Here is a 27,725-nt window from a genome sequence, read left to right as displayed (position 1 = left end):
GTCCATTCAATCGAAAACTGTTAATGATAAATTATGTTATTATTATTATAATTTATTAGTAGAGAATATTTCCTACCAATTATAGCACATGATCTCCGAATACAATAATTGACTAACTAGTTAAAAGTATTACTTACTCAACATTCATCGATATATATATATAAATATATATACTCGGGGATGGGCATATTTGTATTCGTAAATAAGAATATATTTGTAGAACCCTCGTCTGCGAATACGAATACAAACTTTGTATTCCTGTAATGTTTAATACATTCGTATTTGCAGGTACGAGCAGTGAGCACATACGAATACATTTGTTTTCACGGCCAAATGATACAAATACATTTGTATTCGCATTTTTTGGCTACGAATACGAATATATTCGTATTCGTATGTGCTTGTACCTGCAAATACGGATGTATTCGTATTCGCAGATGAGGGTCCTGTGAATAATAATATTCGTATTCGTATTCACAAATACAAATATGCCCATCTTTGTATATACTTAAATTAGTTATTAGCTTTCTGTGCTTAATAATAATTTTAAAAAAAGGTTGGATATTTTTAAATCAAGTAAAATTATCTTCATTATATTTAAGAAAAACAGTCATCTAATATTGGTAACCCACCAGCTGTTGTTTCAAGGACCAAAATGTTGTAAAAATTGGTAACACATGTTGAAAAACTTGTTTTTATTTATGCGCGTATTAATTAAAATAAAAAAATGATATTTTATTTGAAAACATTTTTTTATGGAATAATAATGATTGATTTATTAAACAAAAAATAATTTGTAGAGTTCCTAATACTTGACTATGAATGCAGGAATTGAAAACGTTGCCAAGCCAAAATTTACATTACTTGTTATAACTACAAATATTGGTTCAAATTATTAATAGTATGAACTGTATAATATTCTGGTAGCTTATTTAGATTGGAACTTATAAAAAAATAAAAGTCAGGTAAATTTTAGCTTGGTAACTTTTTCAATCCATGTATGACTGGCATGCACTCACCCCATTAGCAATACTATTTAACTACACCCTACAAAAACTATTTAATACAAGAAAACAATCATTTGATACACCTGTATTGTGTGTCAACTTTTTTGTTTTATCTCGGGATATAAGCCAGTGTAGCTAGTAAAAACAAATATTGTGACATTGGCGGAGAGTAATGACTGGGTTTGAGAGCGTGTTTCGTTAATACAATTGATGGCACGAGTGGAAATAATATGAAACGTCGTCTTACTATGTCATCAGTGAGTCGGATAAAAGCTGCATAAATATAATTATATTATAGGAGAAGGAGATAATCGATAAATAACGCCAGAAAGGTATATTTAAAGGTCTTGTTTACATTACGCATATATTCTGCGTTACCGAGCCCTCATTATATGATGTAATATGGTGTAAACGTATTATGTCTCATAAACTTTTACCATAGAAAATATTTTATGGATAGACCACTTATTATTATAAAGCTGTATAGTAATTAACATCACAGTTTTTTTTTATATGGGCTGTATATTTAAAGAATTATATATAATGCATTTGATTTTATAATAGTAACACAAATTCCTGCTTCTGTTTTTAACTATATTAAGCTTTGGAGCTGGAATTTTATTTTATTTTATAAAATTAATTTTTCAATATCTATTCTTTTAAATTTGTCTGACGCTTATGCCACATTGTATTCGTCACTAAATTTAAAAATAGTTCCTCATAATCCTTGTGATGTTTCAATGAACAGTAATTCTAATATTGTTACATTAATTAAAAATAACAGAATTCAATATACTTGCGAATAGAACTTATGAAATGTAAAATCTAGTTATGCTTTTATAAATGATCAAAAATTGACTTTTACAAACGATAAGAAAGTTTGAATTCAGTTTTAATTAACTATAACTACAATTATTATATTACGCATTACTCGCAGAGAAACATTGATAGTTCAAGAAAATGTTATGCTGGCATTTTTTTCCTTTATCTCATGCGTACTTTATTATCTGGCAATTTAAAATTTGCAAATTTGTCCTATTGTACTGTATATTGTAACATCCTATGTGTATGTTCTTACTACTACTGTGCTGACGATTCGATAACGGTTTTTATGACGGGTAATAAAATTGTTTTTATTTCTCGCTCGAGTATAATGGGGTCTAATCCGAAACGCGTCAATTCAGCAAAAAAATCCCTCGACAACATCTTTCCCGCCCCCTTTTTGGTCTTTCCCGGACGTGATACAATATCCCTCGGGCCTTGGAGGAAGTCGAAAAAATCGCGTCACCAATACTGTCAAATCAGCAGTTAACTGCTGACATAATATTATACATAACAACCCTCCACTTACTCCGGCCGTTGAAGCAGAAAATATTTTTTTTTTATCAATAACGATTTGAACGTTATAAAGAATGATGATCCAGAAATAGAGGAGTTAATGATTAACAACAATCATACCTTTATACCTATATACCATATTATATTGAATCGCTTATACATAGATGCTTTTTTATTTTGTAACTAACAAAAAACTAGTTTTCAGTAATGCTCTGTCGATAATACTCTTGACTGGAAATACTTCAGCAGGTGTTGACTGGTAAAATATAATGGTTTTCAATACTGAGGGGCAGTGGTTACTATAATAATTTCTACATTTTTGTTATGTCCCTGTAGGGCGGTGATTAACTCATATAACCACTTTATACATTTTTATTTCGTTGGTTACAAATGATGATCACATAAAAATAGTCAACTAAATCACCATTAGAGCATGCGATTACTTAATATTTTGATTCCTCACTTGTATGGTTTGATTATGATTTTTAGCTTATCCCTTAGGTGTCAAGTTTTAAGTGACATTTCTTGCCCCACAAACAGTTAACTATTTCCTACAAAATCGTTGCTGTCATGAGCGTAGTTTTCAACCGTTGAATATCGATTCTGAATTGACAGAAGAAATAAAAGTATAGTTAACAAACAATTATTATTGATAAATTAAGGGGTGACTCTTATCTGAATAGAGTATATATAATAATTAGTTCTATATATGGGTTTCTAAATATAAATACCTATTTATAAAAATGGCGACAGTGTTGTACGCTCTTCGAGATCTAATTTATCAAAGAGAAATATATTGTATTTATGTTAAAATGATTAAAGATGTTTGGTTAAACAAACTAATGCTAATTTGAAAGACTTGTAAATTGCAGTGTATTCTAAATATTGAAGATATGTTACTTATGCAAAATAAAAATAATATCTATCGTTATAGTGTGAGTTATCGGTGAAAGGTCGGTAATAATTTATTGTGTAACTAAATTGATCTCGATTACTATATACTATATAATAAGTAAATATTTACATCTATATATATATATATATATTGCTTGTATACATAGTGGTAAATAATAATGAGGAAGGAGCGACCAGCAGCTAAGAGCTGCCTAGTTGTTTATTTTACAAAATGCGTAGAGAACAATAACAACTAATTGAGTTTTGTTCTTATCCGCCGCACAAATAATACCTGCAACAGGCCATAAACTGATTACTGTGAAATCCGCCGCCATGTATTATAATTATAAAATGATAATGAAAACCTCGTTTTTTTTATTAGATATTTGAAAAATCAAGAAAATGGTCGCTTACGCCAAATAGTCATCTAACAGTTGTTATGGTGAACAAGATTAGAGTTAATCGTCTTGTCTTAAATCATATTTTGTTGCAGTTGTTTAGATATCTGTGGCTGATGACTTGATTTGCTCTTGCATAGCAACATAGCAATTGGTCAATGTGTAATTTACCCATTTTCTGGGAGGGGCCCCACGTTTCCTTAATAAAATAAAAAAGTTTGATAACATAATTTTAAGAAAATTGTTTATGTTAAAGTCCCAGACTAGTTTATCTTTAGTCTAATTTTCAGACCTTCATCCTTAAAACTACTATAAAGAAAGCGAAATAAAGGAAAGAGGGTTTTTGATATTTGTTTGGTTTGTCAAAGTTTATTGTTAGAAAGAAATATAAATATTATACTCTGTTTAAAAAATTTTCTATATAAATTTGGAACTAATTTTTTTAAAAAGTTCGTAAATTTTAGTTAAAAATGATTTAAACTTCTTGGGATTTTTGATTTTAAAATGAAAGGATGAATTTTTAAAATTATCGGCTTCATAAAGTATCTATCTGGTACGATTTATAATCCATTAACATGGTACATGAAGAAATCGGTTCTGTGGATTAGGATATATCTTGGCTCCAACAGAAATAGAAATATATCGTTGTAAAAACAATACTTTTTCAGCCCTGCATTAAAGTTCAAACCGTTTAAAACTCTTTCTATGTAAAAGTTGAGAAAAGGCTATAAACTGAGAAACGTCATTGTAATATGATTATAATATTATTATAAATAAATACTTAATATTTTAGTTTCATCGACTATTTGATCAGTTTTCTTTGAACTAGTCTACATAAATAATAACCCGCTTATGTTGAAAAAATGCAATCGAAGAAACGTTTTGCAGAAAAAAAACAATGTTTTTTCGTGTAATACAATTTAATACACATTATATTATAGTATTGTTATTATAAAGTACAAAGAAGTCACATATATATAATTTTTTAACAGCTGTAACTTTCTATTTTACAAAACGGATGTCTGGAAGTCATATTCAACTGAGCCTAACCATGTAGGCGTTTTGCACAAAAAATAAATACGAAATATTAGTGTAGCAACTATTGAATTGTTACCGACCAACACGTTTTTTACAATCGGACAGGTTAAGTCTTTATTTCAATACATTGAAATTTAGTGCGCTAACGACCACTGGGATCCATTGAAATCATATGTAAATTTCTCCATGGTTGTCATTTAACGGCGTTTTTAACTTAGACAAATTAATGATTATTATTAATATTTGACATTACTAGTAGGTGTCATTTAATTTTAAAGCTTGAACGAAAAATTGATATACATTTGATACAAACCCCCGTAGTACTTTTAAAACGGTAATTTTTTATCATTAAAGAAGAAAATTATTATCCTAAAAACTAACAGGTCCTTTTGTTTAAGTAAGACTTCTTTGATCGATATCTCGATTAATCTCAAATTACATAAGGGGTTACATTTGAAAGATAATATTTGTTGATTTCGTAACCAACTAATATTTTTTCTACATGGTTTCAATCAGTTACTGGTGGCCTGTTATAGGTTTAAATATTTTGTATGTTTTACCGTTTGTACGGTTTATATAAAAAAAAACAACTAAAATTCGTGCTTATAGCTGTTTTTCAACCAGATGCCCAAGTTGCGTATACATGATAAATTATTTACCGGTAAGAAAATAACACGTGCAGTAATAAATTGTAAAAGATGGCCGCCTAGTATACTTCTGATAATTGTGCTTTTCCCGGGTTAATTATTATCAGTGTTAAGGTCCCGGCTTGGACAGTAGGGCGGTTTTTGTTGATTTTCAATAATGTTTGTACTTGAGGATTGAGGTCTGAGAGTGTGTGAGTTAACGGTATAACCACCTAGCAGTTACGTAACGTCGCAAGCTGCGTGTATGTAATCTACCGCTAAACTCGTTTTGGTGCGTTCCCTACGTTATGCATAAGATGTCCAGTACGCGGGGCTGTTTCTAGTATTTATTATATGCCTACGTTTACGTTTTGTTCACAGTCCAGGAATTCCTATTACTATGCTTTTCTAAACGAATTTTCAAGTATTTTATAACAATATTTTAATATTTAATATTTATCATTTTTTTAATACAAACAAATAATATGACGTGCATACAATGTAAAGTATACATTAAATTGTAATTAATTATATATTTGTACTGTATACCTACTTATAATAACATACACAGTTAGTAAGATTTGTTTTTTTATTTTTCAGTGGCTCTCGGACCCGCCAACATAAGCTTAGTTTCGTCAACACGTAGACATTACCGGTTGAGGTTATTGGCCATCCGGAAGAAGTTTTATTTGTAAGTCAAATCATAGTTATATATATAAATATTTTCATAACGGATTTTAATATGTAGTCTTAATTGAAAGTCGCGCCATAATATGTAGTGATGTCTAATAAGATAATAATTACTCGATAAGTATTTACAACGTATGTAAATTATCTAAAATCTAAATGAATACCCAGAATATTTTAACTTTAATATATTATAATTTATATTACTGCAAATAATTGGGGGATTTATTAAGAGATAATTTTAAGCGAATTTGTTAAAGTTTAAACTAACTTGTAGTTTTAAACAAATTCTTGTTAAAAGAGTCCTTAAATTGTTTTGGAACTAAATGTTAGAATGTTCAAATTATCCCCAAACGGTTAAAGATTCTATTTAGAAAACGGGTTTAAAATAATTCTGGCATGAGATTAAAATACTATGTATTGTGTTTACCATAATATAAAAAAGACTTATGATCATTTTTTTAACTTCAAAACTTGTTTTTTGTTTGTTTTAATCATTTATTGTTAAAAAAAATGTTTTCTGCTGAATTTTCATACAAACGAATACGCTAAAAATACTATTCATTTTTAAAGGAAGTTAGGTATAATTACTCAATTATAAGTTTCAAAACAGATATCTTGATAAACATAATTTAGACATGTTTTAATTATTTAACACGAAAAAATGTTTTAAATTACTAATAAGTAGTAATATTTTTTTTGTTTGAATTTAAAATAGGCATGTGCGTTTTTAAAGATTCAATCAAAACAAGTGACAGACAGTCCGTGGGCCTAAACTAAAAAAAAATGAGACATTTGTTTCATTCGTTACACTAGCAAGAAGAGTCTTTATTTTGTGTGCCATTTAATTATATACAATATAAATATTCACGTGTCAGGCAGTAGGAGGTCTTGGACGATTTAATACGAACAACTATCGATTATTCATTTTTGTTATGGTTGTTACGGTCTTCAGTTAAATTTATATCGTTTGAAATGTCGAATATTTTACGCTGTGCAGAGCTGTGTAATCGTGATATTTTGCATTTAATATACTTAATACCATAGAATGCCTTCAAGAAATAAAAAATTATAAATTAACATTTTACTTTGTAATTTATAGAAAACATATAATATTTTTTACCAAGTACATTCCTCGTTATTCGTTAGTGACAAAATCAAGGCATTTTTTTATAGTATGTATTTAATTTCAACCAACTTATTAAATTCGTAGTTTTGAACTTATCACGTTTCATCTTAAATCGTTTTCTTTTCTCGTTTAATATACCGCTCTAACAGCTTCACATTAATATCATCGCTCTCTTAATATCGACTTTGGGCAGTTCGCTGCCAGTAAAGGGATAAAAGCATAATAATATGTGCCACTGTCAGCTTAATATGTGTCCAATCGATTATCTTTGCACGTCAAGCACACATTCCCCTCGCACTGACCCCGCCGCCACTAAGTGTCTATTTTCCATTTATGCATTTACCGGACGCTCGCACACCACAGTGTCTACGAGGGCCTTGGATTTATACTCGAGTGTGTGTGTGTGTGTATACATATATTTATGTGTAGTGTATGCGTATGTTTATTGCCAGTTCACGATGTGTGTGTCTGTTGGCAACGTCGTACAAATACCGCGGATTCCCCGTAAACGCAATCGAAGTAATTTTTTTTTAGCCTCGCGCTCTCCGAGGAGGTCGACGGTAATAATAGTTCTTATCGCGTTTCTGCGTGCATACGCGTGTAATAACAATTGTAATATATTGTGTGCTGCGCACCTATGTGTGTGTGTGTGTGTGTATACGATATATGTATAATATTATTTTGTACGGATACTAGTAGACATCGCTGTATAATAATATGTATATTTGCATAGAGACATATGGTATTACCATTTTGTAAACAACTGGATGAAAATATGAAAAAACGCGAAAATTAATAGCAAAATACGATAATTAAATGATATAAAGTATGAATTACGCGGTCATCGCCTTCGTTTTCGTTTTAACCTTGGGATAAGATACTTGTTGTTTTTTAAAGAAAACCTTATGGTAGTGCTATAACTATTGATTGATGAGACGTCTGTTTCTCACACGCTAAAACAGATAAAACAATTATTTGTGTAATATACTTATAATACGAAACATCTCTTTTTATTATTATTTTGTATGTAATCGTCGGAATGGTCTACTTTGATTTTTACTGACCGTGTCGACGTCGATGTGTTTCTTTATCGTTGGCACCATGCTTAAACGACCGTTTCCCGTTCTCGTGAGATTTATGCTTTTTTTTTTACAACTACTCTAGATTTCAATCGCCGTTCATAATTTTATTTGTGGTACCAATATTACATTATATTGCATTTTTTAATAATCTATGCTCTTGTGGTTGTCTAGCCCATTCGGGCACGTAAAAAAACTGTATTGTGAGTAATGAGTAATGACGTGTTCATTCAATGATGTTTGGGCGATATCGGTAATAATTTTAAAACTTTATAACGTGTTTTTTTTTTTACAAAACGCTTTGCGTGGAAAGGCGGTTGTATGTTATCGCCCCTCAATAATAAACACTTACTCGAGCAGTTAGCTGGGACGGCGACTAACTACTAAGTGTGACAAGTTTTGCCGGGGCGGGCAAAAAGCAGTTTAAATGTCTGTACGCGATACCGGCGGCAAACTTTACCATAAATCCCCCTCGTCATTCGACCCTCTAAACATATATACACACGTTCCGTTTTGCCCTCGTCGATTTAACACGTTTAACATTTATGGTGTTATACTTATTACTATTAGTATTATTATTATACAGCCAACAAAATCTACTTAACTTCTTCTATGCCGTTTTTAACAATCGTTAACGTTAGTAACGATTTTTACACTATTTTAACGTGTAACAATTGCACGTAGATTGTACACTATACATTTGTAGTATATATCAATTGCAATTGTTTATACAGCAGTAAAAATCGAATAATTAATCGTTTTTTAAAACGCGAGCAGTACGAACTTTAATAGGCGTGGACGCTAGCGGAAACATTATTTAGTTTAAAAACCAATTTACACGAGTCGGTCTTGTCTGATCAGTGGGAATACATAGGGCATCAGAAGTCCTTCGATATCATTAATTGTAATAGTAATGACTAATGAGTATTTACAGTGAAAAAAAAACAACAGGAAAGCGGTAGTAGTATACCTGAATATCTGCTGACTGGGTATATTAATAGTAATAATGAAATAATGATGTGTGATTGTTGTTAATAGACTATCTTTAATATTGTTGAAAAATAATTTTATATAGTTAGTGAACAGTGCCATCGCTGTAAAATAACCAACAGATATTTATTTTGTCTGTCATTGGAACTAAATGTCATTTCTAAATTTTCCAATTTGCGTATCAAAAATAGTACTATAAACAGGAAGTTCTTGGTAATTTTTAATGAGAATTTTAGATCAAAATAGCGCATGTCGTTATTATTTTTTGTTCTATATGCGATTAGGATTTATAGACGTGTCGATTTTATCCAGTCAGCGTAATTAACATGTATATTTGCATTTCGTTGCACATATAATCTCATACCGTCGATTTTGTAAATAACTTCTGTTGTTATAAAAGAAAAAAATTGTTTTAACCAACACAAAATTATATTTTGGTATCTAAACATTATTCGTGAAATGTAAATATAGTTATGGCAAGAATCCATGATACGCTTCCTTGGTGCCAAAAATTGCAACCATGTCGTTTAATTACTAGCTTTTCGTAGTAACCGAGCTCAATTATTATCCGGTAATCTTAGTTTTTCCTAACATGACCATTTCCATAACCAGACATGTTAAGATTAAGTACCTAAGGATGTGTTAATAAACCGTTTATTATAAATCATGATGATATTAGTCTCGTTCGTATGATATTGTTTTGATTACAGTTATAATACTTATCTGAATACTGTTGTAAATACTTTTTTATTTTATCGTTATATTTTTTGTAATCGTTAAATATTTGTGTTAAAGTGAATTTTTATTGTAGAAAGAGTAGTAATATACATATGATTAGATAATAATTCTACCTGACAATAAAACGATGTAATTCTTAGAGTTAAATTTAATACGAAATGTAATGAAACTAATATTTTAATCATTTTTTTCATTTAGTGATTTTCAGTGCACTATTATTAAGTGTCTAATAACTTATTTTATCAAAGTAAATTAAATATTTTACTTAATATGTGGTTAAATAATGATGAGTATTGTCTCGTTCGTATGAACTTTTAGTTGATTATCATTTAAACAAACTCTGAATATTGCCCACTTAATTTGTTTTAAATGTTATCGTATCGATATAAGGCTTTAAATACAATTTACTTTATTTAATATGATATTTTTAAGTACCTACTATGTTTTAATAAACAGTTTATTTGTATGTTATATATCATGATGATTTTTGTCTCGTTCGTATGATAATTGTTTTGATTACAATTTTAATACTTATCTGAATATGGCTGTAGGTACTTGATTATTTTACCTTTAACAGTTTTCAAGTTAATGTTCGTCTTGGTATAAAATATTCGTGTGTATTTTAATAGTTTTTTAAAAAAATTTTTATTGGAATTTTGTATTTACAATTTATCTCTACAAAATAGTTATTATTATATAAATAAATATTATTATTAAACTAATAGCAACAATATTTTTTATGATCCGCTAAACTAAACCGTTAACATGATGAATAAATGGTCTTGTTCCTATGAATCGATGTGAATCAATGTACATTTTCTGATCGACGATTATAATTTTTAACGGATTTTTTTTCTGTGTTGCAGAGTAGATCGTGATAAAATGATGAATTAAGTCTCGTTCGTATGACATCATTTAATTGATTACACAATTATAACAATAATTCTGAACGTGATCTACAAATTAATATTTTAATATTTAAAAAAAAATCGCTTACATGATGAGTAAATGGTCTTGTTCCTATGAATCCATATGATTCAATATACATTTCCTGATATTAGATTTACTAATATGAATTTAATAAGGTAATCTATTAATCTTTATTCGGTGTGTGTGTGTAATTCCATCATCTATAATTGATTAATTTATATTAATCGTTTTCATTAATAACACATCCGATTTAATTTAATTTAATTAAATGTTATATCAACGCGATAATATTGTGTATAGGCCGTGCTTGACCATGTTTAGTTTTTAGTAATCCATTGTAACTTACTAATCATAGTGTAGTTACTATGTGTTATTGGTAATAGATTTAACAAGGTCTGATCAATTTGTTAGTCACATTTTAGTTATGGTTTTATGTGACTCGGGCTATAAAAAAAATGTGCCCCAAAACAAAAAATTAACCACATAATACTATTATTGGCGAAAGTTTTTTTTGGGTTTTTAGGATCATATTTTTAATGTCTTCTTTAGTACAGTACAGACATTTTATACAATATAGTATTACCAATGAATTTAGAAAATATGAAATATTACCCACCTGATATTTAGCATCGGGGTCCATATGTAAAAAAGTTGTAATTATACATGTTTGATTAAAAAAATATGTTTACTGTAAAACCTGCTAGGAATAAAAACGGGGGTTTTTTTTTTTGCAAAAATATGGAAATGGTCTATATTTTAATCGTTTGAATGTGTAGGTATACAAATGAACGTTTGTTATTATAGAAACTTTGCTCTTTTGTAACTTGTAAAATTGACATTTTGTACTTATAACGTATACAAATTTCATATACATTTTGAAAAAATAGTTGCTATTTTGAATCAACTGTTATTTTTTTAAATAGCCGATTTTTGAAATATTAAGAAATTAATTGATTAACAAAATGTTAATAATTTGGAAAAGTTAGTAGAACTTTCTGTTATTTTTTTTTAAATTTCAATATTGGCTGCTTTGTAATCATATTACATGTCTCATTTTCCACACCTTTAAATAGCGTTAACCTATTAGTTATAACATGTGCCATATCATTCAGTTTTTTTTATAATCATTAATTTAATGCTTGACTGGATAGCCTAGATTAAAACAATTGAAACTCGTTCGAGGCATAACAAGCTATGTAGGACAAATGAGTCGGTATTTTTTTTTTTTAACAACAATTCTAATAGTGATAATTACTTGTAAAATACTCAATAGGATATAGTTTATAATCTGTGGTATAATAGTAATAATATAAGTAACATTTTTAATATCATCTACATTTTAGAAATATACTTTGAAACATATTTAACTACTTGCGTCCATCTTAAAATTAGAATTCTTTTAATGAATATTAAATTCTAATATAAATTCCGTAACTTTTAAATAGTTCGATTTTAAATTCGTGTTGAATTTTGAGAAATGTAAAGTTTTAGGTACCATTTCTGTGAAAAACCGGTTTTTAAAAATCTAGATTAGTATTTTATTTTCTGGTTCTTCGTGCTCCTACTCCCAGGTTTTCTCTCCCTATTCATGGTTATAGGTGGAATACTTTGTTTGATGGTGACGGGCGAGAACCGTTTAATTAGAATCATGTTAATAATCGTAATCATAATAATAACGGCAATAAGTGCAATGATGGCGAAACGGGAAATGTAGTCATTAAGCCACTGTCGCCTCCTTTCTCTTTGGGTAGGAATACCGTATACGGAAGGGCGGCGGCACGAGCACCGTGTCTGCGTAGGCGAGAGGGGAGGGCGCGTCGTCGTTATTATTATTATTGCTGTCGTCGTCTGGTCGTCATTGTGCGCGCGGGAAAGTCCGTCGTGGTGCTTCATTGTGCGATGCGCCGGCGGTTCGCGTGGTGTTGCAGCGCCTTGAGAGGAATGGGGGAGGAGGCGATTTGCCGCCGGTGTATGGTAGAGATGGTGGTGGTGGTACTATTTAGTTATAGAGCATCGGCATTATTCGGGAAAAATCGATGGCGCTATTACCGGCTGCCGCCGCCAATGTCGTTTCCCCTCCTTACTCTTCGCCTCGGTTGCTCCTCCACGGCCGGCGTTTGTCGCAAGCAAGCCTCGCGTGCCGTCCGACCGGTGAGGGCAACGTTCTCACCCGGATAAACGCTCCCTCTTCCCCTTCTCCAGCATTTATCGTTACGCTCCGGCGACAATGATCTCCGCGTCCTGTAGGACCTTATTATATGTGTTAAACAACAAATCCCACGAAAATATGTTAACCGACTGTACTTAACAGGATCTTGATTCTACTAAATAATAGGCCTATGAACGGTAATGAGCGCATTAAAAATAATTAATTTAACGGTGATTGCACGTAGAGTTTAAGTGCAGTGAAATGTTTGTGATAGACGTGTTGTTTGTTGGTAGTAAAATAGTTTTGTTTTACCAACTAGGTTGGGGTAATAAAAAAAGTAATGGCTATTATCCAAGTATACACGTTTAATTATGATCAAAGCAATTTTTTCAGTCCTGCGAATGTTATACTAAAGTTGTTTTTAGATTTTCAATCCTCGAAATTGTTCAATGCCCCAGTACCGACTTGGGCGATTTAAGTGATTGATTATGCAGTAATTATGGTGGGCTGCTAACTCGATTACATCCATGATGAAAAATTAACAAGGTTTGACAACATATCCTAGATTCGTTATTGGTATGAAATGTAATTACAATTAGGAAAATTAACCAAACCAGTGACCTTATTTTAGTCAATTTTAATATTTGTACTCGGGAGTTAAAGTCATTTTTAAGAGCTATCTGTACTGTTTAAGTATACTGCGCCGCCTTAGAATTTTAAGCCTAAGCGTGTTCGGGCACTTAAGCTATTTATTAACAACCGGCGCGTATTCTCTTGTATCAATAAAAAATCCTATTAAAAAAATGTGTATTGATAAATATCATCATTAATAATATGCAATTGTGTTATTAATATTAATTCAATGTGTGGTGTGCGTGTGTTTTGATAAACTCTCTAAACGTATTTATCACTCGTGTTTGCGTTATGTGGGGACGACGACGCTATCACCTGCAGTACAATGTTAAACGGGCACAACGTTGAAATTGCGTTTATCGACACGTACCTATTATACATGTATACACATATATGTATATTATTATCGCCCATTAAGTGTGTAAGTACACGTTCGTGATGATCAGACGTTTATATTATTGTTGTTTGCTGTTTGGTGCACAGTAAATGGTAACTCGGCGTTATTGTGAAACATTGTTATTTAAATTCGGTATGGCCGTGTGGCGTGAAAAGATCATTTAAATTACAAATCGGTGTTTGGATAAAGAAAAAATAACACTAGTTTTTCCTAGGTTCACAAAATATATTACCGGCCGCTCGCATGCGTTCATTTATAAATAAACGATTCTGTTGTTTTGCCCTCGTATCGATCGTCGTCACAAAGATAAAAAAACACCCGTCGGGCTTAAAGTGTCGTCAATATAATATATGACAGAATTATTTGTCGGTCGCACACAACATACGAATTGTACCGCACAGGGTGTAATGGTGAAGGGCGGTTGATAGCCTGCTTTCATTTTACGCCCACTCCAAGTCTACCATTATTTTTCACGTATACAAAAAACGCCCGTCGTCAGCCGCCGACCTGCAATTGTTGCAAACACTGGTTCCCCACGGAAAACATTCATTCACTTGCAAAAACCGTACACGACATTCACTGTGCTGAGAAATTTCCCCTCGATAGTTAGCAGTAGGTCGCTTACTGTAATTGGGTTACTCATTATTTATTACTATTATAACTTCAGTCCAGTGCAAACAGTGTGCGCCAATAGAGTGAACTGGCATATTGTGGAAGAATTTTACGAATAAATTTGATTAAATTCTAATTCTATGAAGCTAAGTTCAGAAGAAGTTGGCATTTTCAAGTTTCCTAATGGAACCTAAGTTAAGATTAAATTACACTCGTAGGATTTTCGTTTTTTATCCTATAAAATGTTAAGTTACAAGTTAATATTTAATTTTTTTTTTGCCAAATTAATTTTGAATTACGTTGGAAAGCATTTGTGTGGAATAGAATAAATAGCAAGTTTGGAAATGCGTGAATAGAATCTTGGGCGAACCGTATAATTTGTGATCGGTGTGTGTGCCGCTTTTCGCAGCATACTCAGTTATAACTTTTAATACAACACATATTTTAATCCACAGATCCATTAGACGGATCGCAATCGTTTAATCGAGATCTTACCACTAAGTTAATAAACAATCGTGTATAATAAAAATTCTAGTTGTTCTTATTAGACAACTGTACAGAGTTAATTAAATGGCACACTAGTATAAGATGGTATACGAGGAACCTTTTTTAAGTGGTTTCTGTTTATTATCGATTTGTTCAATATACATTTACGTTGTAGTATTATAATTAATTCTCGGGTTGCGTTTGCAGACAAATAATATACACAATTACCGTTGTTTGTGGATGTAATATATTACAATTAATAATGATCTGTTAATGGTGATAGGTATATTAGCTAGACGGTGTTTTTTTTTAAATTAATTACACATCCGAATTTGTGTATACATTTTTGAAAAGCGGTCTGTTCCGGACAGGAACTAATGGCACTGTCAATTGATTTTTTACATAGTGTGTGTGTTAAATCCGACAGAAAAAAAATCTGAGAAGATTGGTCACGTACCCTTTGAACCTGACGCTGATGAAAAATAACAAAGGGGTCAACGCCCAACAGTTATTAGACTATTCGATCGGTGAATCGTGACTATAAAAAAAAAGTCGAAAAGAAAAAAAAATATCTTCATTCTCGACGTGAGGCCGTGGTTGTTGAACATCAAACGGTTACGTGTCTGAAATCGACTGGCCATAAATATTTCAATCCAACGTGGGGCGTGTTATTGTAGGCCGCGTAATCAATTTTTTATTCCATCGGTTTTTGTATAAAAATCAGAACGATTGTATTCAAATATCTAAGTTATAAAAAAAAGTTTTTTTATTATATTTTAAGTTTGTTTTGGTTTTAAAGTCGAATTATAGCTGAGCTGTTTTGAGATTAGCGGGGAACTAAATACATGATTACCCTTTTGTGTAAAATAAACGTTGTGTTGTCAGGTGTTGTGTTTTCAACGTAAATCCGCTTAGGAAAAAAGAAAAATTGAATTTCCAATTTTGATTGGCTTTGTTGCTTATTTGACTTGTTCTAACAAAATTAATAAAATGTATGTAAAATTACCTATTTAAAATCAATCGTTTTATTTCCGCGTCATTTATTATGTACCTAATGATAGTCAACTGATTACAAAGTTAAACTCATTTTGATAGAAACATGGTGAATATATTTTGATGGTTAGAAATTGAGGTGTCAAATGTCCAGTTATTTCTTTCATTTACAAGCTCAGATTACGCTGTAATCAAACTAATTTTTAAAAAAAATGTTAACCATTTTGGAAGGTTAGGTTTTGGATGTTTTGCTGCCTTCCGAATAGGAAGCCTGAAGTTGGTTTGTTTAATTGTATTTAATATCAATGTTGTGTTGTACTGTGTGTGCCTGAGGGGTTATGAGTTAACTTTTCAGATAGAAGTTTCTTCAGTAATAAGAGGCTCATAAAATATAGAAAGGCGTAAAAACTTTCCGAGAGTCGCCGCCACCGCTGAACTTAAAGAATTTTAATTTAAGACCGGACTCGCTCGCTTTATTTAAACTTATTTTCATTCGCCATCATCCGCCCTACCTCCTCTTCGGCATATTTTCTCGTAAAATTTGTCGTCTCGTCAGACTGTCTCCTCGCCCCACCTTTTGTTTAATATTCGGTATTATGTTTTTTTTTTAAAAACGGTTTGTTTTATTTTTAATATATTTTTTTTTTTTGTAAACTTAACTATTGCAGTAGACGTCTACTGGCTTTGCGACGTCTACTGTTGTGTAGTCGTGCCAAAGTTCATTCCGATCAACTTTCCCCTTGCACAACGCGCGCGCATCCGAAACTTTTCGGCATCCAACGAGCTTTGTCCAAACAACTTGTGCTCCGACGCTTGTTTTGTATAACTTTGTTGGCGAAACTAATTTATATTATTTGTAATATCCCCCCTCCAAGTCCGCTATTCTTAAGCTTTTTAAGTAGTTTATAAATAAGTTTTCTCCCGACTACATATACTTGCCCTACCATCGGGGAAGCAACTACTGCCTGGTAGAGGAGGGACGGAAAGAAACGATTTTTATGACGCTTTTTCTTCTCCGCCCGTCCTACGCGTCTTTTTTTCACTGCAGTTTTTCTTTTGTTATACACAGAACAGTTTCCTCCATAAATACATTATTTGCAGACAACGTTCTCAGTCTGGCAATCTTGTCGTCGTTTCGCTATTAAGGGGTAGCCCCCTTCCCAGAATACACAAATGGCCCAAGAAAACTGCACGCGATTAATGCTCAAAAATCCATTCCCCCCCCCTTTTTTTTAGCCCGACTACATTTCTATTACTTGCTACTTTATATAACGGCGAATAATCGTCGAAACCGTTTAATATTATTTACTGTTTTGGTTTATTTGAAGAGAAGAGTATGACAGATTTTGTATTGTTCTTATAATATTAGGTATATTATTATGAGGACTATAGGCTTTATGCAATAAATTAATAACCGGATTTGCTTTATGGTCTTGACCTCGAGATATACCGTGCATGTTGATTCTGCGTATTCTCCGATTATAATTTAAGCATTCTAAGCAAGATTTTAAAGTTATTTATAAAGCCGCAATAGTTGTGTAATCGGAAATGTCAATCGATGTAAATATTGTTTATGGGTGTGTATATTAATGGTGATATATAAACTCGATTTATGTATGCCTACATAATATGGCGTATAATATATATACATTACCGTTTGGTTGGAAGAAGTGACAGGTATGTTGTGTGACAAAACGTTGCTATTTAAAGTGAAAAGAAAATTGTACTCGACTACTGAGTCCCTGATGTATGTTAGTAGTAGAGCCGATGATTCTACATGTGTATTTTAAATACACGCGTAGGACAAGTTCGTGTAGTTCGAATTCACGTGTAGTAGTTCGTGTATTTAATACACGTGTAGGACCCGAGATTCAACTAACGACCCAATGGCTATAATACTTTATCTATCTTAGTGACAACCATTAATAAAATAATAGTATCACGTAAAATTAGAGGTCTTATTAAAACTTACAGTTGTAAGAATACGTGTAGTTGCAGGTACACGTGTACTTATAACTACACAAACTTCACGAACTACACGAACTTCTACACGTGTTTATAATTACACGAACTTCACGTGTTACACGTGTATTTACTTACACGTGTAATCGGTAGTTCTAGTTAGTAGTGATAGTTTAGTGTACTTGCTGCTAAAGTGATATTTTTTATAATCTATATTAAAAATATTTATAGTTTAATTAAGGTAATTAGGTAATTAATTAAATGTATATATTATGTAATTTGTACACCCTCGTATCGTTTATTGTCTCAGTGAATATACCAATTCCTCAATGATATCTCCTCAACTTGTGTGCTCCATCTCTTTCTAACATTAATTCCGACTTTGCTCTCTGTATTTGGTCTATTTCTTTATAAATGAATTTATGGGTTAGGATGGCCGATCAATTTTGTTTATCAGAAATTAGGCGGTAAACTGCGCTGCAATTGTTATCACGTGATATTATCGTATTTATCGCACCTAAAAAATCAGTATGATATAACTAGTAATCTGTACACGTAAACTTTTAGAGTAGTTTCTACATAACCATATGATATAGCTTATTTAAACAAATTTTAAGCGAAATGTCAATTAAATAAAACGGATATAAATGTCGTTTTGTGTCAGACTTCCTAACTGCGATGAAAACAGGAGGAATACATAAAACACGTATTCCGCCCGCCACACTTAAAATATTTAAAAATAAAATAGTATTTTCAAATTCATAATAACGAAAAAAAAGCAAGGCTAAATTACTAGAGTGACATAAACTGAGCTTTGCGACTAATCGTAAAGCTCTGCATGGCTACCGTAAAAAATATAACATACAGAAACTTTTGTACAGGGTAACAAATTGTATTTATTTCATGTGTTGTAGAAAGTATGATCTAATTGAGGTTATGCAATGTTAGCATACAAGCGTTTACAAAACACTCAAAAAAGTGAAGTACCCCTGTTAGAGTTTTACAGTTTCGCAACTTTATAAATTGATTAATTGAATAAATTATGTAAAATTCGATGAATTGAAAACGTTTATACCTATATTTTAATAGGCCTTAACGATTTAATGCGGTTTGTTGTCCTACACCGCCTACTTTATTGAATAAGAATTACGGCTGTTTTCCCCACATTAAGCATACCTACAAAGGGGCGTTGCGCGGCGTATTGACTTTTGCAATATCCTTGACTAGAAATATTATTTTCAGTACACGGCTTATGAATTATGTATGCAGTTAATCCGACGACCGAATAAAAAATAAATTTTAATGTAACGAGCGAATAAATCTTGCAAAACTCATAAACCTGACCCAATTTATTTATAATTATTTTTATACCTTAATTATTTTTTTATTCAAGTTTGTCAGTTGTCGCACTCGACTAATCAGATGACAGGATGTCACAATTACAGAATTGATCATAAATATGAATATTTTTTGGCCTTGCATTGAAGCAGAATATAAATAGAAAGCACAAGAAAAAGGAGATACATGTAGATTTTACAAAATTAACTCTCTAGAGAGCAAAAGATAATGTTTTTTAATTCTAAAGAGATTTTATGAAAGATTCATAAATGTTATTCCCTCAAGTCTGCAACATTATTCAAATCCTCGTTTATATAAAAATAGTTTCAATTAGTTATTTTAAATGGTATTTACCGCTGTGCTCGTTGCAGCACAAAGGTTTTACATGCTTTCATGTTAAACTGAAAAAGGTCTTTATTATCTCATCCAAAAAATTAACAACTCATAAAATGTAGTTCGCCTATATATATTATATACTGTTTAAATTTATATAAAAGTATATCGAAATTTTATTTTCTAAAATATTATTAAAACTACGATTAACACCGTATTTAACACCACAGCAGCTATACTTAATATTTTTCAAATTACACTCAATTCTTAGTGCTATATCGTAATCGGTAATATTATGCTGTTATTTATACGAGTAATTCGATAATATCCGCTCTACTCTGCTAACAGAAAGACAGAGCGGAGTTTTAGTCAAAGCTTTTTTCCCACTCTGTGCAATAATTACACAACAATAAATATTATTGTATATTCTACGCTGTCTTACACGATTATTTAGAAATAGTCCGGTTTCTCTAATAATAATCGTATATAATCTCAATTAGCCCCTGTATGATGGATAATTTCCTACGGGTAATTGTTATTGAATTTTTCGGTCGGTTAAAAAGTTTCCCGTTTTAATCTTACAAACGACAATGGGAGGACAGTGTATAGTCCGATAAAAAGTTTTGGTTTTCATGATTTAAAACAAACAATTTATTCGTTTTTTTTTTTACTTAATAAAACTACGCAACCGTGTCGCCGAATTAAGTACCTACTCGAATAATAATAATAGATTTTATCCAACATCCTCGCAAAGTATTTATTTTTATGTGTGCTTAGGAGATAGTAGTAATAGCCGCGCCCCGTTTCTACGGAAAAAATCTGAACGTTAAAGAGAAGTAACTTCATTCTGTGTCCAACGGAGTCCAAGAAAATCGTCGCACGATAACGTTAGGTAGTAGTGTCAACCAGTTTTCTTAACTGATTAACATACCTCTTATACTGGCTCTAATGGTATTTTCGATCTACGACCAATTTGTTATATAGCCTTATAAAACTCTATACATTTTGAATTTGTGGCACGCAAGTGGCGTAATTACAAGAGAAGGGGATAATAACTACGTAATATTCTATGTTAGGAAATAATAAAATGAGAAAACGAATTGACATTTTCTCGGTAATCAATGTTGTCTTATAAAAGACATGAGACAAAACCAAAAGCTTTCGAAAATATTCAGATCTTATTGTTTGCAATTTTTAAGGTGAAAAAACGTATTGTTCATTTTGACAACCAAAAAATCAATTTCTATGACTTATAAGCCATTATCGACAACTTCCATATTAAATGTTTCTAGCAAAATGTTTTCAAAAAAAAAAGCATCGAATATTAAATGGTATTTATCTTCTAACAAAAATGCATATCGCGCAAAGGCCTTCGATAAGTTTTCGCTGTAAAATAAATTATCATATTTTTTCCTTCAACTTATTGACGCCGTTAAGCAAAATTGTATTTTATTGTAAAACGATAAAGCAACCTTTTTAAAGCGAACGAAAAACGTGCAATACTTTTCTATAATACCTTTACTTAATTTTTCAATAGTATAACGATCACTACCGTGTTAGTATTTCAAGCTCGACGAAAGTGAAATCTTGGGCGCGAACAAGTGGTCCGATTTTACCTTATTATTTTTCCTCCAGTTGAATTTGCTCTAACTCGTGCAAATAGAGGTAGACCTGTTATGTGCGGGAAAAAACGTGTTGTCTGACCGTTTGCCTTATTGCCGCACCCTTCGCGCTTTTCCCCTCTGTTTAGCGTCGTGTAACGTAATATAAAATAAAAGAAAACTTTCTTTTACCCCTCTTCTGCCCCGCCCGTCAAGTTTTGCGCGAATCTCCCAAGCTTTGAAAACAAACTTTTAAGTACATTATAGCTTTTTAGATGGGCTGGGCCAGATATCGACGAATAAAGTTTTGTAATTTTTTCCCTCGTATTCCTCTTCCGGACACGGGACTTTAAAAAGAAAAAAGTTTCTAAATTAAAAGACACTTTTCCCAGTCCCGATATTTTATGAATTATGTGCGACAGGAAGGAACAAGTAACTGCTCTCTCTCAGTTTTAATCTTTTTTATTATATCTTTATTCCGTTTGTATTTTAAGCGTAAATAAAGTTTATTGTATTATCTCATTTTGTGTTTACAGGTTCCCTTCCCCCAGTCACCGACAGGTATGATCTGGATGTCTTAGGAACGCCCGTAATAGATAAACAGTCAAAACGCAAGGATTAAACAAACGTGTTAGTAGTCCAGTAATGGACAAACGGAAAATGATCACAAAAAGGACAAGACTCGATACATCTATACGGGGCGCAGGGTCTGGAGCCGGACACATCATCACTAATGGGCCTATACAAACAAGGCCATTGGTCGCTCTGTTGGACGGCAGAGACTGTTCAATAGAAATGCCCATCTTGAAAGATGTTGCAACAGTTGCGTTTTGCGACGCCCAATCCACTTCTGAAATACACGAAAAAGTATGTTTAATAACTTGTTTTTACCAATAACTATTAAAATTCAAACAATGTAACGAGTATTGGTAATTTTAAAAGATCTATTTATGTTATTTTAACAATAATTTATGGATTAAAAAAAGGTATACATTTAAAAAAAAAAGTACTTATGGTTTTAAATTTACTGTTAATAAGTACAACTTTTTGTATCGGAGTTTATTAATAGTAATAATCGAAACCCTTAACTTGGGGGGTTAAAAAAATTTAGGTAATCACCAAAAAATATGGATTTTATTGGGTGCGTAGCGTAGTCTATTTTATAATATTATTAATATAACCTATTAAAAATAATCTTTGGAATACGTGTTGATTGTGATGTTAAAAGAATTGTCTAATAATTATACTTATTTTTATAGTACTAAAAAAAGCTCCAATAATTTTCGGGACGTTAGGTTATTATTTTTTTTTTTTTTTAATAATTAATAAATAAAGTGCATGTAAATTATGGAAGGATATTTATTAGTTGTTTATTTAATTTACAAAATTATGTTCAAATTTTGTCAATGATTTTTATAATAAGATTCATTTTACAGGTTTTAAATGAAGCTGTCGGTGCTTTGATGTGGCACACTATTGTCCTAACAAAAGAAGATTTAGAAAAATTTAAGACTCTTCGAATAATTGTACGAATAGGAAGTGGGGTTGATAATATTGATGTTAAGGTTGGTGTCATATTTAATTTTAATCTGGTCAGTTATTTTTATAGAGTTTTTTATGCTTAGGCTGCTGGTGAATTAGGCATTGCAGTGTGTAATGTGCCAGGGTACGGAGTAGAAGAAGTGGCTGATACAACACTTTGTTTGATATTGAACCTGTATCGTAGAACGTACTGGCTAGCACAAATGGTCAGAGAAGGCAAAAAATTCACTGGCCCAGAACAAGTGCGCGAAGCAGCTCAAGGATGTGCTCGTATTCGTGGAGACACTCTAGGGATTGTTGGTTTAGGTAATAAGTCAATATATATATACTAAATTAAATCTAATTTAGTATATATAACTAAAGAGTTTTTATTTGATCATCAGGCCGTATTGGATCAGCAGTTGCATTAAGAGCAAAAGCATTCGGCTTCAATGTTATTTTTTATGACCCTTACCTACCCGATGGAATTGAAAAGTCTTTGGGCTTAACTAGAGTTTATACATTACAAGTAAGTTTTATCAGCCTTGATAAAAGTGTGGTTATAGCCTAATGTTACACAGTTGTTAACTAAAATTTTATTTGTACAAATTTAACTAGGATTTGTTGTTCCAATCGGATTGTGTATCGTTGCATTGTACTTTGAATGAACATAATCATCACCTCATAAATGAGTTCACCATTAAACAAATGAGGCCAGGTTAGACCATACATTAGTAAAATAAAATACCACATTATTTTAATAATACAATATTTATTATTTATTAGGAGCTTTCCTAGTAAACACCGCTCGAGGTGGTCTAGTTGATGACGACGCACTCGCAACGGCTTTAAAACAAGGGCGTATTAGAGCCGCAGCCTTAGATGTTCATGAAAATGAACCATTTAATGTTCTTCAAGGTATATTTTATAAATTATAATACTCTAATTTAGATGTTTTAAAATACATTTTATTTTTTAGGACCTTTAAAAGAATCCCCTAATTTATTGTGTACGCCGCATGCTGCTTTCTACTCCGATGCCAGTTGCACAGAACTACGAGAAATGGCCGCTAGTGAAATTCGTCGTGCGATCGTTGGTCGCATACCTGAATGTCTACGGAATTGTGTCAACAAAGAGTATTTTCCCGCCTCAGCCAGTTATCCGCACCAAGCTGCAGTCGCCAGTGTTTCAGCAGCAGCAGCAGCGGCAGCTGCCGCCGCCACTAATCCTGACGCCATGAATGGAGGGTTAGTAAACAAGAAAGGAGTTTGACTCATGGGATACATTGATTTGAAACTTTCAAACAATATAGAATTAATAAGAGTTAGGATAGGGGAAAGAGAAGAGATTAGCTAGTAAGTGTGGGTAAGCAGGGTGGATCAGCTGATACAAGATAACCCACAATTGAATCTCTTTTCACGTATAATCTATGTTGTATCAATGAACTTTAACTTTTCTAGAAAAACATTCTAACTGATCTATTTTATGTTATCTTTAAAATCGTTATTTTTACATAGGTATTATGCTGGGGCTGGTGCAGGATCTTTACCAGTACAACAAGCCCATTCTACTACTGCACACGACAATGTGCCCGGGTCGGGCTCTGCCGCAGCGCCGCCTCCACAACAAGCACCCCCAAGTTCACAATCGGCTCCACCTGCATCTGTTCTCCCACATTCATTAGTGAGTAATCTGCCGTCTGTCAGTAGCGGGGCGGATTCAGTGCCTTGAGCACTGCCTGTCTCCGTCGCCTCTCATTCCTCTGTAAAAACAAAAAAATTAAATATGTAAACTCCCATTCATCCGACCTGCATCATAGAAATATTAAATGGACATTTTACCTACTTAGGAAAAACCTTTAATGCAAGAACATACATGAACAGTAAAATTAATATTTCAATGTTAAATTCACTTTGATTGTATTTCTTGTAAGAAAAAAATGATATATTAACATTTATGTTGGTAATTTTTTACTTATTTTTACTGCACCTAACATTTATTTTTATTTTTATAATATTATAAACATTTTTAACAGTTTAAATTATATTACAGTCGGGTTACGTACTGCTTTAATTTAGTGCCAATAGTCTTTTTTTACTACTTCATCATTTATTACAATTCATAGGAAGTTATTTTGTGCAAATTCCGCAATAAAGGCCTCACTCAAATTTCCTTTGTTCCATTGATACTAAATTGACTTTATTGCTTACGTCCATAAGTTTGAAATAATATTATTGATGTTGCTATTTGTATTTATTTTGCTTTACTAATACTGTGATCTGTGTTGCTACGCCTGTTAATTATTAGAGGGTTTGCCTGAGCAAAAAAATGAATTGTTCCAATTATACCGGTTTTAAGCGATTTTTATTCTTTGGTATAAAAATAAAATTTACGCCGTTTGGATTTCAATGTTTGGCATAATTTCGCTAAAATTAACTGCAAATTTTTACTATATATATATAACATTATTGCTATATATAATATACAATTTTATATATGGCAAAAATAGAATTTAAATTTGTATCATAAAGCCTAAAAGAATACTAATATTATGCGCTGTGATTTGTGTACACAACTGAAATATACATTTTTTTTATATATATAAATAATCGACCAACTTAGTTCCTTATTTTTGTATAATTATTACATATCATTTGGTTTTTTTTAACATCTAGTTGATATTTATTAAAAAACTATATGTAAAACACTCGTTAAGTTTGAAATGATTAAAAAAGGTGTAAATGGATTGATTTCGTCTTGAATTGTTAATTCGTTTATATTGTAATTAAGTGAAAAGGAAATAAACTAAGTTTGGTCTTTTATAACATTTTTTTGTTTAGCTTTAAATTGTTCTTTCTCGGTGATCTTTTTTTTATTGGCACCCTTTAATAGTAGAACGGTATAAATAATATGTTCTAAATAATGTTACATTTTCTTAAATTAAATATTGTATGCTGATTAAAAAGTAAATTATTTTTTTAACAATAATAAAGTCTATATGTATAGCTTAAAATTAGTGTTTGCAAATTATGAGAAAGGGCGCGGTCCGATGACTGAGATGATAATAATGTGTGTACTATATAGTTAAATGACATGTATGTAATCATATTAATTAACTTCTCAAGGCGTCCTAGGGATGGTTTAATTATTTGTATGGTTTTTTCTTAATGTTCCGTTTCTTGATTTGTCGCTGCGCCCTTGGCGGTAAACTTCGTGATCGCTTTTATAATATTAATGTTGACACGCTTCGGGAATTTTGTGTTTACAATTTTTTTTTTTTTATACTGAACCTTTATATTTTTATATTTATATTTTTTTTTAGTTTGTTAACACCCAACTTCCATACACTTCTGGACAAAACGACCGTGACAATACGAATAACGTGAGCCAAAGTAGTCCGTCCCTGACGTATAGGCCTGTCGTATGAAAGGAGTACTTTCTACTCCTCTAATGCTAATTCAGATTTCATTAAAACGTGACTGGTCAAATTATAAAAATTAAATGAGATCATCCGTGAACTATTGTCGTGTTTTTTGTGACAGTTTTTATGTTTGTTTTACATAGAAGTAGTATTTGTCTTAAATACCATATTATGTTATGGGTACATTTATATATAAACCTTAAAACTGGACGCCTTGGGTCATGAAATGCTCAAAAAAAAAGTGTATCTTTTGTAATGGTTATGAATTCATTTGGTCCAAAACAACCTAGATAGTATTTTCAAATTGATTCTGGTAACCATAAGTGCAATCTTTTCGTTATATAAAAAAATAATATAATTCATTTGAAGCAAATTTGTTAAAATTTTGGATTTGTGGATTTACTATCTATTATGTAAAAAGATTAAATAATAATATTAATAACAATGTGTAAATAATATAACATATTATTTTAATTGATTTATAGTATCGGTTTTGTTGTTATTTTTACAACTGACAGAATAAATCAATTAACAAAAAATTAATTGAACGGGGAATAAGCACTGGGTTCTTGCAGAAACAAGAGCATATAAATTTATGTTTTTTCGTTAAAATTAAATGGCAAGATTTTTAAAAAATTATTATTTTAACTGTAAATAGCAACATCACATTAATTAGTAGTGATTAATACATTACGTTTGATAATGGAACTTTTTAACTGTTTAGTGTGTCTAACTGTTTATTATTTTGTATTATTCAAATGGAGATCATATACAGTTGTACTGACTATTTAGAATACAACAATTGTAGGCAGGGTGGGGGAATAAGAAAATAATTTTTTTTAATGTTTTACTGTATTTTTTTTATTCTTTGTGTACCATACTGGTACGACTGATTTTTCAGCTTACAATAGATTAATTTTTAATGCATTTTAACGGTTATTAAATATATATAAATGTTAAAATATATTATGCATATGTATGTATAATTATGATGTTTAGTTGTTTTTTTCCTCATGTCAAATTCATGTAATACACAAAACAGTGAACACACTACATAATTACACTCACGCAATATTTTAATTTATGAAACTGTTATACGATATACAAGTATGAGCAATTGGATATTTGTGTATATATATATATTAACGACGAAAATTGTGTCTTAAACCCTTTTAAAATTAAATAGGTATCGTTTTAAGAATTAAAATAGATTTTATGTTTTAGTTGTATTTTGTGTTGTAACTAGACCTAAATTTAAGTTAAAGTTGTAAAAAAATAAACACAATATAGTAAACCATTGACTTAAAATTATATCTTTCAATAAAGATAAAACAATGAATGTCTTGTGCATATATTGACATGTATCATCGTACATACAAAATATTTTGTAATAAAACAATTTTTGTTTTAATCTTAAGTAAAACA

At 31.3% G+C, this 27,725-nt stretch overlaps 1 protein-coding gene across 2 annotated transcripts in view; it reads left to right on the top strand.

Annotated features, from left to right (window-relative positions):
- Positions 1–27,674, top strand: part of LOC126839189 (C-terminal-binding protein) — a 39,511-nt gene extending 11,837 nt beyond the window's left edge. Inside the window, exons 2-11 of one of the 2 annotated variants that reach the window (XM_050574312.1) lie at positions 5,902–5,992; positions 21,895–22,225; positions 22,795–22,923; positions 22,984–23,206; positions 23,284–23,408; positions 23,498–23,597; positions 23,666–23,797; positions 23,859–24,126; positions 24,397–24,562; positions 26,202–27,674. In XM_050574312.1, coding sequence (XP_050430269.1) covers positions 22,004–22,225; positions 22,795–22,923; positions 22,984–23,206; positions 23,284–23,408; positions 23,498–23,597; positions 23,666–23,797; positions 23,859–24,126; positions 24,397–24,562; positions 26,202–26,306 — 1,470 coding nt within the window. In that variant the 5' untranslated portion in view covers positions 5,902–5,992; positions 21,895–22,003 and the 3' untranslated portion in view covers positions 26,307–27,674. The remainder of the gene's footprint in view (positions 1–5,901; positions 5,993–21,894; positions 22,226–22,794; positions 22,924–22,983; positions 23,207–23,283; positions 23,409–23,497; positions 23,598–23,665; positions 23,798–23,858; positions 24,127–24,396; positions 24,563–26,201) is intronic. The other variant, XM_050574314.1, reaches the window with a different exon arrangement.
- The last annotated feature ends 51 nt before the right edge of the window (positions 27,675–27,725 follow it).

The sequence above is a fragment of the Adelges cooleyi genome, unplaced genomic scaffold (assembly GCF_023614345.1).
Source record: "Adelges cooleyi isolate 19-005CV unplaced genomic scaffold, UGA_ACOO_1.1 ACOO_flye_CR_arks_rails_tigmint_CR_PRNA_30, whole genome shotgun sequence".
Classification (NCBI taxonomy): domain Eukaryota; kingdom Metazoa; phylum Arthropoda; class Insecta; order Hemiptera; family Adelgidae; genus Adelges; species Adelges cooleyi.
The sequence above is the reverse complement of the archived record's forward strand: the minus strand, read 5'-3'. Positions and strand labels throughout refer to the sequence as shown.